The 18,642-nt window shown below is 40.7% G+C and overlaps 1 protein-coding gene across 2 annotated transcripts; it reads left to right on the forward strand.

Annotated features, from left to right (window-relative positions):
- Positions 1–58: 58 nt before the first annotated feature.
- On the forward strand, positions 59–18,182 carry trpm5 (transient receptor potential cation channel, subfamily M, member 5). Of its 2 annotated transcripts, XM_085460248.1 has the most exons (26): positions 59–178; positions 1,886–1,953; positions 3,541–3,697; positions 3,798–3,978; positions 4,321–4,487; positions 4,617–4,794; positions 5,626–5,690; positions 6,122–6,307; positions 6,635–6,734; positions 6,910–7,028; positions 8,518–8,865; positions 9,666–9,809; positions 11,510–11,633; positions 11,851–11,996; positions 12,644–12,756; positions 12,861–12,965; positions 13,708–13,966; positions 15,418–15,536; positions 15,700–15,832; positions 15,947–16,121; positions 16,302–16,470; positions 16,616–16,794; positions 17,008–17,140; positions 17,285–17,357; positions 17,488–17,578; positions 17,687–18,182. In XM_085460248.1, exons 1-26 carry the CDS (start codon positions 152–154, stop codon positions 17,830–17,832), a joined length of 3,705 nt encoding a protein of 1,234 aa, XP_085316374.1. In that variant the 5' UTR covers positions 59–151; the 3' UTR covers positions 17,833–18,182. The 2 variants fall into 2 exon arrangements, with proteins under 2 accessions (XP_085316374.1, XP_085316366.1); XM_085460240.1 differs by having other exon boundaries at positions 17,488–18,182.
- Positions 18,183–18,642: the final 460 nt, after the last annotated feature.

Here is an 18,642-nt window from a genome sequence, read left to right on the forward strand (position 1 = left end):
CAGTGTCTGGGATTGGCTGGAGGGAGGGCCCCACCTTTGCGCTACTTCCTAATAGCCCAGGAGGTTCACCTGAGGCTTGTGGAAGGACACCCGCTGAGCTCTCACAGGTGTGGTTCTGCAGGGGAACAAGAGGGGAACATCTATTTCAGCCATGCAGGAGGGACAAGACACACCTCTGGTGAGTATCTAAATTGCAGCTCATTTCTTTTCTCTTCTTCTTCCTTTTGTTGTCTTTTTTTGTCTGAAAAGCATCATCTCACACACGTTAAGACATGTAATGATGACCACTGGATCACCATTGTGTGTCTGTGTGTGTGTCTCAAGCTACATAAAGATACACTAGTTAATAATAAAGTAGATAATTAAGGTTTTAAAGTCAAACAACAGATCAGAGAACAAAAAGTTAAAATAGCTCAAATTTGAATCTTCAGATTTTACATTTTAGGGTTTTTTTTAAAAACAGAATATATTTATTAGCCATTCACCAAATCACTAAACTTGGTGAAATGGCAAAGTGTGAGGAAAAAAGGTGCTAAAAATATTGCTTATGGAACATTATTGTTAGTTTAAATGACAACAAATGCATAAGCATTTAAAAGAGGCCCCACATATGAGCCCTAACAAAGTTCATTTAAATACTAGACTTCAAGCTAGAAGTGCGTGTGTGTGTGTGTGTGTGTGTGTGTGTGTGTGTGTGTGTGTGTGCATGGAAGAGTGTGTGTGTCCTTGAGATACCCACTCCAGCACACATACACACAGCTGCTTGTCCTTTCCTCTACCTTTGCATGTAAATCGTCCTGTTTGCATGCCCAGTAGTCTTCTCCCTCCCAGACCCAGACCTGTAGTCAAATAAAAGCCTCCACAACAAGCTGCTCTCTCCCATTAAAACAGATGGCTGAACACAAATTGACTCGCCGCCTGTATATTAACCATTGAACCACAGTTGCTTTAAAACGCATGTTCTTTACTCAAAGTAAATGGGGAGGCTACTGCTGTCGGTCACAGGAATTTGCACTACTATTATTTTTTTGTTTGTTTTAATCGTCTTTCACAAAGCTGCTCAAGCGCCCATGCAAATAAGGCTGGCTGATAAAAGTGTCTGTTTACTGAGGCAAATGGGTAATCTTATCAATATTAAATGAGCCTTCTTTCTGAGCTCAGTGTATTTTGGTTCCTATGAAAAGACTCATCCCGAGATAAACTGAACTGTAAAACAATAGCTCCGTATAAAGAAGGTCACGATGTCAAAAGCAGATCCCCTCCCCATTTTTCTCAAGGTTCTTTCCAGGTTAGGTTGTTCCAGGTGCCTTAAAGAATTTGCCACATTTTTTTCTGCTGATTTATGCTGTCTTAGTTGCATATTCCTCTTCATATAATCCCAGACTGACTCCATGATGCTAAGATCAGGGCTCTGTGTCTACCATGCCATCTGTCGCAAGACTCCTTGTTCTTCTAGCTCAAAACAGTCTGTTATGAGGCTTTAAGTATGTTTGGTGCTGTTGTAATGCTGCACAATAAATGCTGGTCTGATCTGATGCATTGACTGATGTACACAGTCCTAAATATCTAAAGCACCTAAAATTTTGCACAGGGCTAGCAAATGTCCTCATTTCACAACTTATAAGGGGGCTTACATTTAGAGGTTCAGATGCATCTCTGTTTCCCTGCTTCGTGCATACCAGCAAAAAAGAGGGTTTTGTGCATTTGTAGTTCAAACATGGGGCACGAAGCACTTTGCATATGAAGCGAGAATGAAAATTCTGCCAGCTTTGCATTGACCACATGTACTTCTAAGAAGCTTTCCGTCTGTAGAGCCAGCGGTGAGTGAGTCATAATGGATTTATCGTTAAAGCGAGCTAATATCTGGGTATTCATTTGTTTACAGGGGACGCTGCAACCACAGACGCGATGCCTGCAATGTGGGGACACGCTGGAGTGGTCAGAGGAACATGGGTGTGTGTGTTTGTGTGTGCAGCACTCTGAAACAAGAGAAACTTTTTTTTTCTTCTACAGTAGAATTATCGGCTCTGACAGAAGCTTTTTTCTCAAACGAGTGTTCAGAAGCATTCGTGATGAGGACGTCATCATCAGAGCAGCTGAAAAGGCCAACGCTTAAGAGGCCTCACGGGCAAGAGTGCCACAGGATGAAACCATTTGCACTGGACTAACAAACATTAACTAAATCCAAGTACAGTTTTCTTTTTAAATTATTCATGAGAGCCGGTCCATTCCTGGCTGTGGAGAAATGAATGCTTTCTCCGATATTAAATAAGAAGAAAAGCACAGAGCTACATTTTTCATTTAGCTAATACTGGACGAAGCAGATAAACCATAAAGCATTTAAATCATCTAAATGAGTTCAATTAATGAAATAACCTCCCAATTTTTTATTCCATCTATGCATCTTGATCAAATTAAAAAAAAATGGTACTGCAGGAAGCTTCAACCCTGTCTGGAAATATTAGGCTTCTACTCAAGTGAAAATTAAAGTGAGAGTTAATGGAATAGCATTAATTACTGATTTCAGTCCACTTATGTTAAAAAAAAAAAAAAAAGGAAAAATGCTATGGGGTGGCTGTAGCTCAGGTGGTAGAGCAGGTCACCTCGGAAGGTTGGTGGTTCGATTCCTGGCTTCCCCTAGTCTGCATGCCAAATATCCTTGGGCAAGATACTAACCCCAAATTGCTCTCCGATGCATCCATCGGAGTATGAATGTGTGTGAATGTTAGCTAAAGAAAAAAAAAAGCACTTAGACAAATGTGCTTGTGTAAATGGGTGAATGCACAAGTTGTATAAAGCGCTTTGAGTGCTCAGAAGAGTAGAAAAGCACTATATAAGAACCAGTCCATTTACCATATGGGAAAGAAAACAAAAAGAGTGTATGTTAGGGATATTTAAAATATCGTTAATAATCAATTCAATGTACAAAAAAATAGAAATGAGTGTGGTACATATGGAGAATTTCCATAATATAATATTATGTCTGATCAGAATCGGAATCATTGTTATTTGGCAAAGTTTGTGCATACAAACATGGAATGCATACAAAAAGAAAGAAAGAAATAGGCAATATATATAAATATGCAAATATACACAAGAAAAACACAAGTTGCAGAAAGCCTTTAGAAACTATACAAAATGCAGCAAACTACAAATGGGCAGCAATGATAAATATAAATAGGCTGAACACAGTGCAACCTGGATGAATCTTAGATATGAATTTTAATAGTGCTTTAATGTCAACGTTAAGGTGTTTTTGTTGAACTTTGACAAGCTTTTTTTTATATTAAAAAAATACATAAACACACACGGTAATAAGAAGCAAACCAAATCAGCAAAGAGAACAGTGTAACAGCCTTGGCAGGTGAAATTAACTGTCCTTTTGTAATTGCAACAGCACAGAAAAGTGTTGCTGCATGTTTATGAGGAGCTTTGTGGGCAGGATAGTCTAGATAAAAATTGAATCTGATTCTTTTTCATACCTTTTCTGTGCTGCAGAAGACTGATGCATATAACAATTTCACACTTTTTTGCTGTCAGTGTCCTGCTGGGCTGTTCCTGCTGCTCTACAGTAGATGAGACTCTAGAGAATGTAGCCAGAAGATTCGGCAGCAGAATGAAGAAAGAGAAGAGCCACTGGGCAGCTGGCAGAGTTGGTGACATTGACTTTCTCGGTCCGACTAAAACGAGAGGAAAGGTGAGACTGGATGTCATAACGAGTAAGGAAAGTAACATAACAAGAGTGTGCAGTTCAACCGGTATACTGACGCATCACTTTCCCCCTTGCCTTCAATCAGTTTGTGAGGGTGCGCAGCAACACAGACCCAGTGCTGATCTACCAGATGCTGACAGAAGAGTGGGGTCTTGCTCCTCCACACCTGGTGGTTGCAGTAGTGGGAGGCGATGAGGTGGCTCAGATGAGGCCCTGGCTTAGGGACACACTGAGAAAGGGACTTGTGAAGGCTGCACAAAGCACAGGTTATAATCAAGGGTACAAACTGGCCCTGGCTTTTGAAATCACAGAAATGGAATCTTTTTAGGCTGCTATACTGGCAAGAGAGTGCCTTTTATTTGATATATAAAGTGTTGTTTTTTTCTGTGATATTATGTGGTTTTCATTAATAAATGATATGATTAATTTCAGAATAACTAGCTTTATGATTATATTGGCAGCTACAATAGTTTAATATGCAATCTTGGATCCAACTTTCCAGTTTGATACTCATCAGAATTACAACTTTGCAGAGAGATCATGTAAAATTAGACATCAAACGTTCAAAACCTCATATGTACATATACAACTGCATTGCTGTTCTCTAGGGGCATGGATTTTGACTAATGGCCTTCGCTTTGGCATCACCAAGCACTTAGGCCAGGCGGTACGAGATCACTCCTTGGCCAGCACCTCTTCTAAAGTTCGTGTTGTGGCCATTGGCATTGCTCCCTGGAACATGATCCACAACCGAGAGGCACTACTCACAGCCAAGGTTCCTGTTCACACAAAGGGAGCACAAGGCCAATATTAGTATCCTCCATGAACTAATATTTACATCTCTCGTGTTAATGTGTTGTCGCTGTCCTCTTTCCTGCTGAGTATCCCTTCATATTTTCTTAAGGTTGATGAACCCGCAGCATACAAGCCTCAAGACCTGCCCCATGGATCAGTGTATTCCCTGGACAGTCACCACTCTCACTTTGTTCTGGTTGAGGAAGATCCCAACAGACCTGGAGCCACCAGTGAAATGAGGGTGAAGCTGCTCAAGCATATCTCTCTTCAGCGCACAGGTTACGGAGGTAAAAATCTTTTAGGTCATTGCTGGGAACCAATCTTTGACTTAAGCAGTATGCCGTATGTTAACGTTGCTTCATTAAAAGTTTATATCGTTCCTTTACATGTACCTATGTAAAAATGACACTGGAATGTACTTACGAGAATTCATTGTGACAAATGGTAGCTTTTATGGATTTCAATTATGGATGCATTTTGGCATTGTTTCATTGTGGTGTTGCACATAGTACATGTGGCTGCTTCATATATAAATAGCTTCTTTTTTTTAAAAAACAAAAAAGGAAAAAAAAAGCATATTCATATTTTATGATGTTTATGAATTCTTGAATTACTTCACAAGCACAATAGCAGTGAATCTAATGGAGTCTATTTTTACCATTTTAATTGTAAATTAAAATTTCCATTGTAATTGTAAATTGTAAAGCATTTTGTGACTTTTGTTCTTGAAAAGAACGATATAAATAAGCCTTACTTAATTGCTTACTTACTACTTTTACTGCATATTCAAAAGTAGCCTGTTTCCATAAATAGTGTTTCAGTCATTTTCCTTTTCGGGTTTCCAAAGCTGTTCACATTTAATATCAGAGCAAAAATAAAAACAACATTTGGTTCAACTATCCACAACTTAGAGACAAAGGGAACACATCACAGAGATATTTTTACATATAGAGCATGCACAACCAATGTAGGTAACACTTCCTGTTAGTGAACCTCTTATATTTAACTTGCTTTAGCCTGCCCAGAGCTACTAATGCTACCCCTGTAAGCTTCTTTGCAACCCACCATCACCCCAGCTTCTCCTTTTTCTGCATTTCATTCTGTGAATATTCTTCTAGGTGCAGGAAGTTTTGAGATCCCTGTTCTGTGTCTCTTGGTCCACGGAGAACCCAGGATCCTAAAAGTAAGCTTTTTTTTTTTCATTGTGCTACATTAGCTTCTCAAGAACTTTAAAGGCGAAACCATGAAGAAACCCTCTGAAAGGCAGATTTGTTTTGTCATTCAAATGTGCACATTCTCAGTTTGAACGCTGGCTAAGGCTTGAAAATTAGGCTCTGAGTCAAATTTTGGTGGTGCCATCTCCTGAGGCAGCAGACCAAAGCCAGACTGAGAAACAAATTCTTTCTGTTTTCACAAAACTAATCTCTTCAACCAAAAAGCCCATCAAAGTCACCAATGCATTTGCATAAATAGAGCCATTACTGAGGAGATTATAGACTACAGCTTACACTGAGAAATATAATTCTTGTTGATGTTTAGTTGGGAAGTTATCATCTTTAAAAAAAAAATCATATCAACTGAAAATTCATCAGAACACTGTGTCCCTTCTTGCAGAGAATGTATAAAGGCATTGGCAATTCGACACCATGGCTGATCCTGGCAGGCTCTGGAGGTGTGGCTGACATCCTTGTCACACTGATGAATAGGGGCTGCTGGGATACGGACAGTGTTCATGAGCTGCTGCTGGACACCTTTCCAAATGCCCACCACAGCACAGACATCAGTAACTGGGTCAAGCTGGTAAGAGCGATGTGCACAGCGTGGAGCAGGCACATATACAGATATGCACATCACAAGACTTGAACATTGGCAGAAAAATAGGGCACACTGGGGAAGATTGTGAAGGAAGCTAATGTAGGATTTTCATCATTATCGTCAACATTTGTATGTGATGACCTAATTAAGAACACAAGGAGGGAAGGCAAGACAACAATTTCGTAACATATTTTTTTCTGAGCTGATACACATAATAAAGGTACTTTGTATACAACACATTAAATTCTCTTTAATAAATTGCGTCACTCAAATGATATTTCCATAATTACTGACTGTCGCCCTGACAATCAGATTCAGAAGATACTTGATCACGAGCATCTCCTCACTGTCCATGACCCGGAACAAGAGAGCTCTGAGCTGGATACAGTCATTCTCAAAGCTCTAGTCAAAGGTAAAATATTTTTCTTGTGAGAGATATGTTTAAGAAACTTGCAATTTCCTAAGGCTGCACAATTACAGGTTTCCTGACATGACAGTTGCAATAAGAAAGAGCTTTGACATTTTGAGCGCTTGATAGATTGTAAATCTGTTGACATTTTGTGTGTGTGTGTGTGTGTGTTTATCAGCTTGCAAGAGCCAAAGTCAAGAAGCCCAAGACTTTCTGGATGAGCTGAAGCTGGCAGTGGCCTGGAACAGAGTGGACATTGCAAAGAGTGACATTTTTAATGGAGATGTGGAGTGGAAGGTGAGACAAAAGGATCTGATCAAGGTTTGACAAATTTTGGTAATTAACCTCCTAGGACCGGCCGTCCACATATGTGGACATCACATTTTGGGTTATTTAGACCAAAATACTCAATTCTGCTCTACATGGGCCTGATATCCACTTATGAGGACATTATACTGCTACTGTTCTATCAAAATTTAAAATGAATATCCTCATTTGTGGCTCTCACTTTTCTTAAAAACAAAAATGAGGTAAAAAAAAATAAAAATCTGGTAATTCTTTGTTTTTACATTCATCGGGCCCCAATATGCCCAAATATCAAAGAGAAATTAAAAATGCATGTCGTGGAAGAGTTCGGGTCTTAGGAGGTTAAACCTGGCGTGCCTGCTAAAGCAACATAAAAAGGGAGTGGGAATTTTTCGAGTACAATCAGTGAGAGTCTGGGCTATTTAAGGTAATTAAAACAAAAGCTAGCCCAGTTGTGAATATGCTAGTATTCTAATATGCTCACAATGATATCAATAATATATTTCATCAGATATAATATTTTTCATTATCACTATTATAGCCAAATGTGCTGGTTTCATAGTCTGTATATAAAAGATGGATGCAGCTAGCGTGACATTGCCCACTGATTTGTGGACTTCTATTTTGAAGGCTGAAGCCTGACATTTTGGCAGTTGCCATGTTTTGCTGACATGAGATGTCATGACTGAAAAGTGGAGACTGAGTGAGAAACCCATGATAACTGCACATAGACAGGCAGCAACAGTCCGAATTATACCCTGCTTTGTCATCTATTTTTGTCTAAATAAAAGCAAAATGTACAAACTGCGCACCATTCTCTGCTAGATATGATTTAAAAGTAGTGAATGACACCATGAAATCATCATTATAGTGTTCACTGAGATCATAAATAAAGTGGAAAGTTGGGTTGTTTTTTATACATCTTTATACAATCTGACCTCTTTTTGCAACCAGCCCACGCCCTCTACTGGCCGTTAGGAAGAAGGCAGGATTTGAAAGAATTTAAGAACCAAAGAAAAAAGTTTTGACACACTTCTATGCTGGAATTCAAACCTAGAGGCTATGTCCACCTTTTTTGTAGAGGCTGTTATCATTTTGATATATTAGCCTGCTAACATAGCCTAATTAATAGATGTTAGCAATTAACACCAACCTCAAAGCACCAGCTGTGCCAGTAGGATTCACCTTCAGAGGATCATGGATGTGTGTGCAAAATTACACAGCAGACCACCTAATAGCTACCCTCTTAGACCTCTACAGAGCATGTTTTTAAAGCTGTTTAGCATGTGCAATTTGCAATATTCACATTTGGATTAAATCTGCAAGAAAGGGATTTATTGAATAGTATTATAGTAATAACAATAAGAGTACCAATCAAGACTGGTAAGGCTCTTCATAATAACAGAAAAGAATATTTTTACAGCTGTGAAGAAGAGAGGTCATGAGTGAGTCACTGTAATAAGTCTACTGATCTTTGCAGGCTTGCGATCTTGAAGAGGTGATGATGGATGCACTGATCAATGACAAGCCAGACTTTGTACGCCTTTTCGTGGACAATGGCGTGAACCTGGGAGAGTTCCTTACCTATGGCCGTCTTCAGGAGCTTTACTGGTCTGTCTCAGAGAAAAGCCTTCTTCACAACCTGCTCCTCAAAAAGTACGAGGAGAAGCAGCTTCTGCTCGGAGCTGCCAGGACACATGGTCCACCCGGGCACCATCCTTCCGAGCAAGGAGACCGAAAACCCCGCTTCACCCTCTATGAGGTCGCCAAAGTGCTGAAAGACTTTCTCCACGACTCTTGTAAAGGCTTTTACCAGAAGACTCCCACGGTAGGTGATGTACTCTTCTTTGAAAGTTCCAAACAAGCAATATGTTGTCTGTGTTAGGTTTCTCATCCCTTTTGGTCTGCCAACTTAAAATGAAGCAGTGTCTCTGTGAAACCACATAAAGGTTTGCATTCATCTATGAGATGTGAGCAGCGAGTGAGAGAGTTTACCTCTAACCTACTCAGGCAGCTATATTCGCAACATTTAAGCGCCTGAAAGATGCAATGAACCAGAAAATATATAGACTTTGTGGTAAACTGACTTCCCGGAAGACAGTGAATCTTTAATGGCGACTTTAATAGCAACTCATCCTACCTACACTAATAGCAGAAAAAAACATCAAATCTACCCAATAAAGCCAAAGTGCTCTTTTCAGGGCAGCCAGCCCTTTTGTTACTCCTATCACATCATCATTTTTTTCTCTCTAACTGCAGCAAAAAAGAGATGGATCATCGTGGAAAATCACACCTGCTGCTGCACTCTAAAAATCCCTATATTTTCTCTAATTATGCTGTCAGGTTTTGTGCTACTCACTGTTGTAAGGCTGGTTGTCTCAAAGAAAAACACAGCCACAGTCAAATGTTTTCTTGGCTGAAGGTCTGCTTGGCTAAATTCATTACATATTCCAGTTGACAACCAAGCAGCTATGACTTCTTTACAGCGGAGCGAGGGAAATTGGTTTTGCGGTAAAAGGACTGTCGTAGATTGACTTATGTAAGCACTGCCTGTTCTGTAAACTGTGTGCGGCTGCCTCATCTACTATACATATTAAATACATTAAGCGTTCTCTCTGTGTGCTCCAGGAGAAGCCAGCAAAGGGTCGACTGTTCCACACCCAGAAGAATCTGGCTGAGTTAGAGGAGCGCTGCGAGCATCCTTGGCGAGATCTCTTCCTCTGGGCGGCCCTTCAGAACCGGCAGCAGATGGCTAACTACTTTTGGGCCATGGTCAGTCTTGTCAGCTTCTTTAGTCGGTTGAGCTACAGCTCGTACTATCTCAGCACTGTGCGGCTCGATAAATAACTAAATGTGCCTGGCTTTGGAAAATTCTACTCAAAGCAAAGTGAAGTGAGCAGAATTATGCTGTGATAGTTTGCGTTCTGCTTTGGGTGTGATGAGCGATGCGGGCCAGCCCAGTGCAGGTGTAGGTCAGTCCTGCCATATGAAAATGTCACTCGAGATTAAAAAAAAAAAAAAAAGAGCCCGGCAAACGGCGTATTTATCAAGAACTGAGGTGAACTAAAAAGCTATCTTATCTCCAAGAACATTATTCAAATGAAGGTCAGGCTGCTTGCTGAGGCAGCCAACCAGCGGTGAGCCAGCGCATGCGTGTCTAACGTCCTGATGAAGGTAATGAGACATATAGGCCGACAAGGGATTGATGTCCCACGAATAGTTTAAATGACACTCATCAATGATAATTGCTCTTTGTTTTCAACGTCTTTTCAAAGCACCTTTCATTTCTTTATTGCCATTCCCTGAACTGAGGCAACCAATTGTTGTAATCTCACACGCGGTCATCATTATGTGCTCTTTTCCAACGTCTTATATTTCAAACATTATCTGAAATTATGGTAATTGCGTTCAGTGTGTGCCCATCCCCCACCTCTAGCGCCTCAGCACTCAGGCTCTGGCCTGGACTCTGGCATTCGTAATTTGATTGTTTGAAGTATTTCCCACGTTGAAGGCGACAATTATTCTTGCAGGCTAGCAAAATCTCACATATTTATTATGTGCATATACAGTATGTCGACCCAGGAGCGTGAAGAAAATGCAGCATAATCAACACAAATCATTGATCCTTTAAACAAAAATGGGAAGAGCCCTCTGCTGCAATATGCTGCTCTTCCTCACAGTCCAGTGCATGAGTATTAGCATTACTGGTGACTTTAAACGGACCATAGATCTGCTTGTAAGCATGAATATCTCTTGAACATCTCATAAATATGTCTTTTCGTTAACCCTGGACTGATGTTCCATCCAGCATCTACCCAGCCTTCCAACCATTATACTCCAAGCTATCAGAGCCCTAGTTGGATAAGTGGTTAAGAAAAGAGTGAATCTGGCTGTTATCTATATGTAATACTTGCTTTCCTTGTCTTCCCAAGACCTGTAAGAAGTTAGAAAATGTCCATTTTTATATGTACAACAGACAGGTTTATAATGTCAGCTATATATAGATATGTTGTAAAGAATCTTTCAGTTCATGAAACATTCAGGGGAACTATCTAGCCACACTGTGAAAACAGTCATTCTTTACTTTACACAATCCATGCAGTTCATATACAACCTAAAGCAAGCAGCTTCCTTCTGGGTTATTCAATAGATCAAACTACAGAGACTGAAAATAAAACAACCATTCAAATATGCCTTACATTCAAGGTCAGATGGTTAAAGCCCTTCAAGAGCCTGCTATCATACCCAAACTGGCTGACTAGTTATTTTGGCCGATAACAACGGTGTCGCACGACATGTAAGGAAGTGCCTTTGAATGCAGATACAACTTGTAGGAAAAAACCTACAAGTTGTATCTGTAGTAGCCCCATGCACACAATAGAAGCATTTAGATGCAAAAGATGCAGCTCTCAAAAATTCAAATCCCCCTTTCAGACCCATTTCTTGGATACAGCTCTCTTGTAATCTTTCAGGGCCCTGAGGCGGTTGCGGCAGCCCTGGCGGGTTGTAAGATTCTGAAAGAGATGGCACGACTGGAATCTGAGGCTGAGTCCGCACGTAGCATGAAGGAGGCCAAGTATGAGCAGTTTGCCCTTGGTGAGTACATAAACTGTTTAATGACAGGAGCTGATAATGCAATGGTCAAACATAGCAAGAGGTAAAACCTCTAACTTCAAGCCAGCAGTGTTTTGCTTTGCTTTTTTTTTGTTATCCACAAGCACAAACAGATTCCACTTGAGGGACTAAAATATAAATCTGGATGTAATCTAACTGAGCGGTTGACACTGTGTAACTACTGTTCTTATTGTGGCAGATGTCTTTGGAGAGTGTTACTCCAACAGTGAAGACAGGGCTTATGCTTTGTTAGTGAGGAGAACACACTGCTGGAGCAAATCTACAGTCCTTAACTTGGCAACTGAGGCAGATGCCAAATCCTTCTTTGCCCACGACGGAGTTCAGGTGACAAGAAGACACATGCGGTGCTCCGTTTTAAAATTTATACGTTTCATCCTACAGATTAAGTATTGGGAAGCCGACAGATAAGTCTGGTTCTTTGCCACCATCTCTGCTGATATACTGGGTTTCCATAGCAGTTATTAAACATTTCCCTCTGCACTGTATGCCATTAGATACTTAGAAGCCACTTTATGCACAGTTTTGTCTAAATATGCCTCCAACAGATGCCCTTGCTATTAGAAAGTCATCAGTGAGAGTTAATTGGTATTCAGTGTCAGTAGGGAAGGTTAGCACATGGGAATGATATATTTTATTCATAGCACACAGTCGGAATTACCTTTTTAATGGGATGCCGTTAATTACAATCCAGTACATGTGTAATGTTTCAAGAGAAAGTGGGTTTCCCTGGTCTCAGGCAAAGTAGCTGCTGGTTAATGAAATGGTTCGACTGGGGGAGAAGCATTTTGATTTTGATTTTTTTTTCTGTCTGTCTATCTGAGATAACTCCACATATGTTTCTTCTGTGAATATGGGCTCCAAGCTGCAAAGTAGAAATTTTGTAAGGCCTCTGGTGCCCCCTTGTGGTAACCTGAATTTACACACTCTGCTAGTTTGCCAATGTTGTATGAGAAACTGATTCTGTTCTGCAGGCTCTGCTCACAAAGATTTGGTGGGGGTCTATGAAAACAGACACAGCCATCTCCAAACTCGTGGCGTCTTTCTTCTGTGCACCGCTCATATGGACCAACCTCATAAAGTTCAGGTGATCAGTCTGTTGATGAACTCCACCTTTTGTCTTTGCCATGCTGATGAGCTCTGTGTCACTCGGTTGTGTGCATTATCTGGGTTTTGGGGTTTTCTTTTCAGTGATGAAGAACTTGACAATCGTAATGCTGGCAAGCAGTTTGTGGAGCTGGACAGTCTGGACACAGAAAAGGCTTTACTTCTAAGCGATGATGATGATGACCCTCTGTGAGTTTGCTCTCTTGTTTAATTTAGAGTTCATAGACTTCAGCGTGAGTGCACACTGATCTGCTTTTTGCCAAAATGATTAAGCTAAAAATGTAATTTCAGTTGTTGTTTATATTTTCTATTCAGCAAGACTGTTTTTTGTGACAACAAATTAGCTACTTAATGTTTTCTTTCCATTTTTGATTATTTGCTTTTAATTCGATTTACTTTGAGTTCGTTTCCAGAGTGGATTTTCTTGTTTCAGTTGGTTTTTACTGTTTTAAAAATCTTTATTACTTCAAGCGTTAGGTCTACACTTTTTAATTTTTACTATATGAAGGGTAATTTGTCAGAGGCAAAATTTAAGGAAAGTCAGTACAGGTATTGCATTAAAAGCACTTAACTATTTGAATGCTGTTGACTTACAGACTTGTAGACATCCAGAGTGTCGATACACAGATCCATCAATGCTTCACAATGTTTGTTTGTTTTTTCACATCTAATTGTGGTTTTGTTTTTAGTTTAGTTTTAGTTATCTATAATAACCTTGGTGCTAAAACCCTATAAACACAAATGAGCTGCAGTGTGAATAATAATGCGAATAAAACACTTCCTGATGTCCGTCATACCATCTCAGACTTATAACATCAGTAAACATGTTTGAATTTTAGAATCCTGGCTGTTAATCTCCATTTACATGATTATATCTATAGTTAGATATAGATTTGTCTTTACATATTAATGTGGTGTCTTTTTTTTCCAGGGACTCTTCACCTGGAGGTCAAGCAGATCAGAGCTGCGCCTCTGTTTGGTGGCGTTTCTTACTGCGTCGCTGGCGTCGCTTTTGGAGCGCTCCTGTAACGGTGTTCCTCGGCAATGTCATCATGTATTTTGCTTTCCTCTGCCTCTTCACTTACGTGCTGCTGCTAGACTTCCGCCCGCCGCCGCCTCTTGGCCCTGGAGCGCCAGAGATAATGCTCTACTTCTGGGTCTTCACAATGGTGCTGGAGGAACTTCGACAGGTGATCATCTAATCATGCTGGCACCTATATAATGCCAAGAATCAGCATCTTTCTCTCTAGGCAGCGTGACACCTTTTTCGAAGCAGTGGCATTTCTATTAGACGTGTTAGGCTCTGACACATCTGAGTAGGAGGTGATGTGAATCGCTACAGTGAGCTCATTGTCTCAGGGGTTTTAAGCCTTTCGCCTCTTTAGTGAGCCAGGTCAGACAAGCATGATCCCTTATTGCACCGATCCCACTGAGCTCTCTTCCCTTGGGCACAAAAATGCCCAGATGACAAAGTCCTTCACCACTCTATTTTTCAATGTGTAATTCAGACAGAATTATGGTAGAGATTTCCAAAATAAGAACCACACTGCTGCAGGCAACTCTGGCATGCTACCATGCCCAGCAGGGCCCCTGTGCATTCAAAAGGATGGCTCTAAGGTGCATGCCTTTTCCTAAATGAAGATAACGCCACAGGGGCCTTGTTATCATACTTTTTTACAAAAAAAAAAAAAAAACTTCAACAGCCTAGTTCTACCAGCTTTTTAATAAACGAGTAGTCCCAGTCTGCTCCCTCTCATAGAGTTATGCCAGTAGTGCATTTTGCTCATTTTACCATCTTTTACTGCAGATTTATTAAAATAATTAATTGCTGAGTGTAAGCTAGGTTTACCTTAAGTGTTTAAATCTACAGCTTGTACCTGGGGACAGTTGAAAGTATTTGGATGTCATGTAGACATCTGTCGAATGGCACTCAAAGCTTTCGCACAGCAGACTGTGACTTTGTGAAAGCACACATGCTGCCCTCAGCTTATTGACAAACCAACTGCGCCATCAAGGGACCAAGCAGTGGTTCTTAAGGCACGTTCAGGTAACCTGTTCAAGTCACAGGAGAAAAGTCAACCTCACACTCTAAGTATAAAAGACATTTGACAGGACTCACCATTTGGTTGCACTGAAGGTCCCCTCTAAAGCAGCAGAGCTGTGGGGACTGCTGTGCAATGCCACACATTTAGGCATCAAGCTGATGCCAGGTAAAAGACCACTATTAATGATACAAATACCAATGCTTTTAAACTACAAAGGCAGCCTGTGTAGGGGACAGCAGTCTATCATGATTTATGACATGAATCATCATCAATTTGAAAATTCTGAACACATTTTAATGAGCACTAAATCACTGTGATTAGTATTTTCCACAATAATTAGCTAACACAACAAAACACACCTTTCAGCTTTTCAGAGTGAAATATCGATCTGATACCAATACCAGCGTTGGTATCAGTGCTATTGATTTTGGGATCGACCTTTAGCTGTGGGCCCTGGAGGTGTGTTTGAATGTCGTTCTAGTATTTGATCTGAAAGAAGTCAAGACAGGCTCAGATTTTCTGATGAACAGTTTTACAAAAATATTCACATGTAAAAAAAAAAAGATATATCTCTTTATTAATCTTTATGACAACAGAGCTTCTTCACTGATGAAGAGATGAGCATCTTAAAGAAGTTTAAACTCTACGTGGAGGACAACTGGAACAAGTGTGACATGGTTGCCATCTCACTCTTTGTTGTTGGGGTCTCCTGCAGGTAAATCTAAATCTAATGTGAGCACTTAGGCTTTAGTATGTGTCGTGGTGATGATTGTGGCTAAAGCATCAAAATAAGTAAGCAAGTGGTTAAATGAATGAATGGCTGAATGCAAAAAAAGAAAAGTGTTGCTACAGGGTGTGATTTATTTTTTTTCTCTCAGGATGGTGAATGACACCTACGAGGCGGGAAGGACAGTTCTGGCCATTGATTTCATGGTGTTTACTCTGCGTCTCATCCATATCTTTGCCATTCACAAGCAGCTGGGACCCAAGATCATCATTGTGGAAAGAATGGTGACCAAAACAAAATCATGACTTTAAGTTGTGCTCTTGCTAATAGAAGAAGACGCCTAAAAAGAAGATTAAGACGGAGATCTTTTGCTCTCTCTCTCTTTTTTTTTTAAACAGATGAAGGATGTCTTCTTCTTCCTGTTTTTCTTGTGTGTCTGGCTCATTGCATACGGAGTTGCCACCCAGGCTCTCCTCCACCCCAATGACCAAAGGATTGACTGGGTGTTTCGCAGAGCGCTGTATCGTCCCTACCTGCACATTTTTGGCCAGATCCCTTTGGAGGAGATAGACAGTACGATACATCCTTTAACTGTTTATCTGTTTGTGAAAAAATGCAAAATACTTTGCCAAGATGTGTAATTAATGTTTTGCTTATGCTTGCCATTGGGGTTGTAATCTGTTTGCCCTAGATTTTTTTGTTCCCCCCCTTCTAATTTTATCGTATCTTGTTCTTACATCTAATGGAGCGCAGCTGCTCGCATGCCTGAAATGAACTGCACCGATGACTCAGACGAGATTATCGAGGGCCTGCGGCCACCATGTCCCAACGTCTATGCCAACTGGCTGGTCATCCTGCTGCTGGTTATCTACCTCCTCGTCACCAATGTCCTGCTGATGAACCTCCTCATTGCCATGTTCAGGTCAGGGGATGAGAATCCAGGAAAACGTGCATACATTTGCCCGTCTGATCACATGAGATGAGCCAGTGGCTTATTGAAATTATAAAATTAAAAAGAAAAACACACATACACAAACTGGTTTACTTGCTTCTTCCCCCATTTGCAGCTACACATTCCAGGTAGTGCAAGGCAACACAGATATCTTCTGGAAGTTCCAAAGATATAACCTGATCGTGGAATACCACAGCCGTCCAGCACTGGCCCCACCCTTCATCATCATCAGCCACCTCTCTCAGCTCTTCCTCAGCCTAATTAAGCAGCCTGAGTCCAAGCAGGAACGTCTTGGTATGAAGGCTCTATATACACTTTTCCATTAGGGGCTATTAAGCCGTTATTTGAAACAGACATTGAAAGAGTCCTCTGCGGCTTAGGTGGCTAAACAAAAACCAAATCAAACACAGGCAAACACATGGCGGGCTTATCTTTGTCTCTCACCCACCAAGTGGAACTTTTTTAGGTTAATTGGTTACTCACTTCCTTGCTTTTGTGTGTTGCCAGAGAGGGAGTTGCCGGCGGGGCTGGACCAGAGGCTGATAACATGGGAGACTGTGCAGAAAGAGAATTACCTGGCCAAAGTAGAGCGTCAGCACTGGGAAAGCAGCGAGGAGAGACTCAAGAGCACCTCCTCAAAGTAACGGTCACTTCATAATTCTTTTGCAAAAGTTTGCATGCTATTCTCAAAGCAATTAAGTTAGAAACTCTTGTAGTACCTGCACAGCACCAATCTGTGTCTCTTAAGGTTAAAATGTTCTAAATGACTTTGTTTGGGATCAAGGGTTCAAAGCTTGCTGAAGACTGTCGGTGGATTTAAGGACCAAGAGAGACGACTGGCATCCATGGAAAGTCAGGTAAACGGTATACTGAGCTCAATAGCACCATCCAGGGATGCATTTTCCCAAATCTATTTCAAGTTTAAAGTCTAGTGCAGAAGTAGTTTATAAGTTAAAAATAGTGACCTCTGACCTTTTTTTTCTCCAGGTCAGATATTGCGGAGAGGTGCTGTCCTGGATGGCTGAGTGCTTTGCTCAGAGCACACTCAAATGTGGGAAGGACGCGCCGAGAGTTCCGAGTGAGTCAAAAATCAGCGAGAAGAATGACAGTAATTATGCAAAAAGATTCAAACACAGTGCTTTGTGCCTTTTCGATGTAGTCCAAGCAATAATATGTCATTCTCTAGCGTCTCTTGCAGGCGACAAGACAGATGGCGCCGCTGCAGATGCATCTCAAAGTCAAACAGCGAATGAAGCGAAGCAAGAAGAAAAAACAAAACCGGGACATCCAGGATATGGGGCCAACAAAAAATTTCCTTACATTGATGAATAAAAGTGATAATGGCTGCATACAGACAGCTGAAGAATATTGAGAGAGATGAAAAATATTTTTTTAAATCCAATAAGGGGAAAATGGACTTTAAATGAGTGAAATGGTGTTTTATTTATAAAAATATTGGGTCCTTTAGAGGAAAACATTAAATGTTCCACTGTGGTAACTGTGTTTAGGAGGACAGCTTTCATTAGCTAAAACATTAATCCAATCAATTATTAGCATTTCATGGAGCGTGACAAAGTTGCATTCACATTTACACTTCAATTATTTAAGGTTACATTAGTTAGGAGCTTGAGTAAAAGGCACTTTGAGTAATCCGTCCATCATTTCTGCTGTTTGTGCCACAGTGATGCCTCAAAAATCAGGATGGGCAGAAGCAGTGACGCTTGAAATGCGGCATTTGGAATGGACAATAAGTTTTTGCTGATTCTGTTCCACACAATGACCTTTCTCACAAGATACCCCCGTGGAGCTTTTGTGTTACTGCTGTGTTTCTCATCAAAATTCTCTGTGTGAGATCCTGGCGTGCCCAAATGTGGCAAATGCATCACTTTCTTTGTAAAACATCTGAAAGGGAATTTTGAACGTTACCACCCCCAAATGCCCTTTGTCCTACAGTGGAACAGAGAGATTGTTCCTGATTAAAAGGAAAAATGGCCAGGGTTAGTTCACTGCTTGGAATTCAGTTTCACCTGTTCAGGTTCATTTGCATCTATTCTAAGATAAATAGCACCTCCAGTGTTTCCAATATATGCTGTTTACCCAGAATATACAAGGATGGAGGAGGAGGGGGAGGGGGCCTCTAGG

This window comes from Copadichromis virginalis, linkage group LG1 (genome assembly GCF_057382275.1).
Source record: "Copadichromis virginalis isolate Kocher_CV1m ecotype Utaka linkage group LG1, C_Virginalis_male_GT1.1, whole genome shotgun sequence".
NCBI lineage: Eukaryota > Metazoa > Chordata > Actinopteri > Cichliformes > Cichlidae > Copadichromis > Copadichromis virginalis.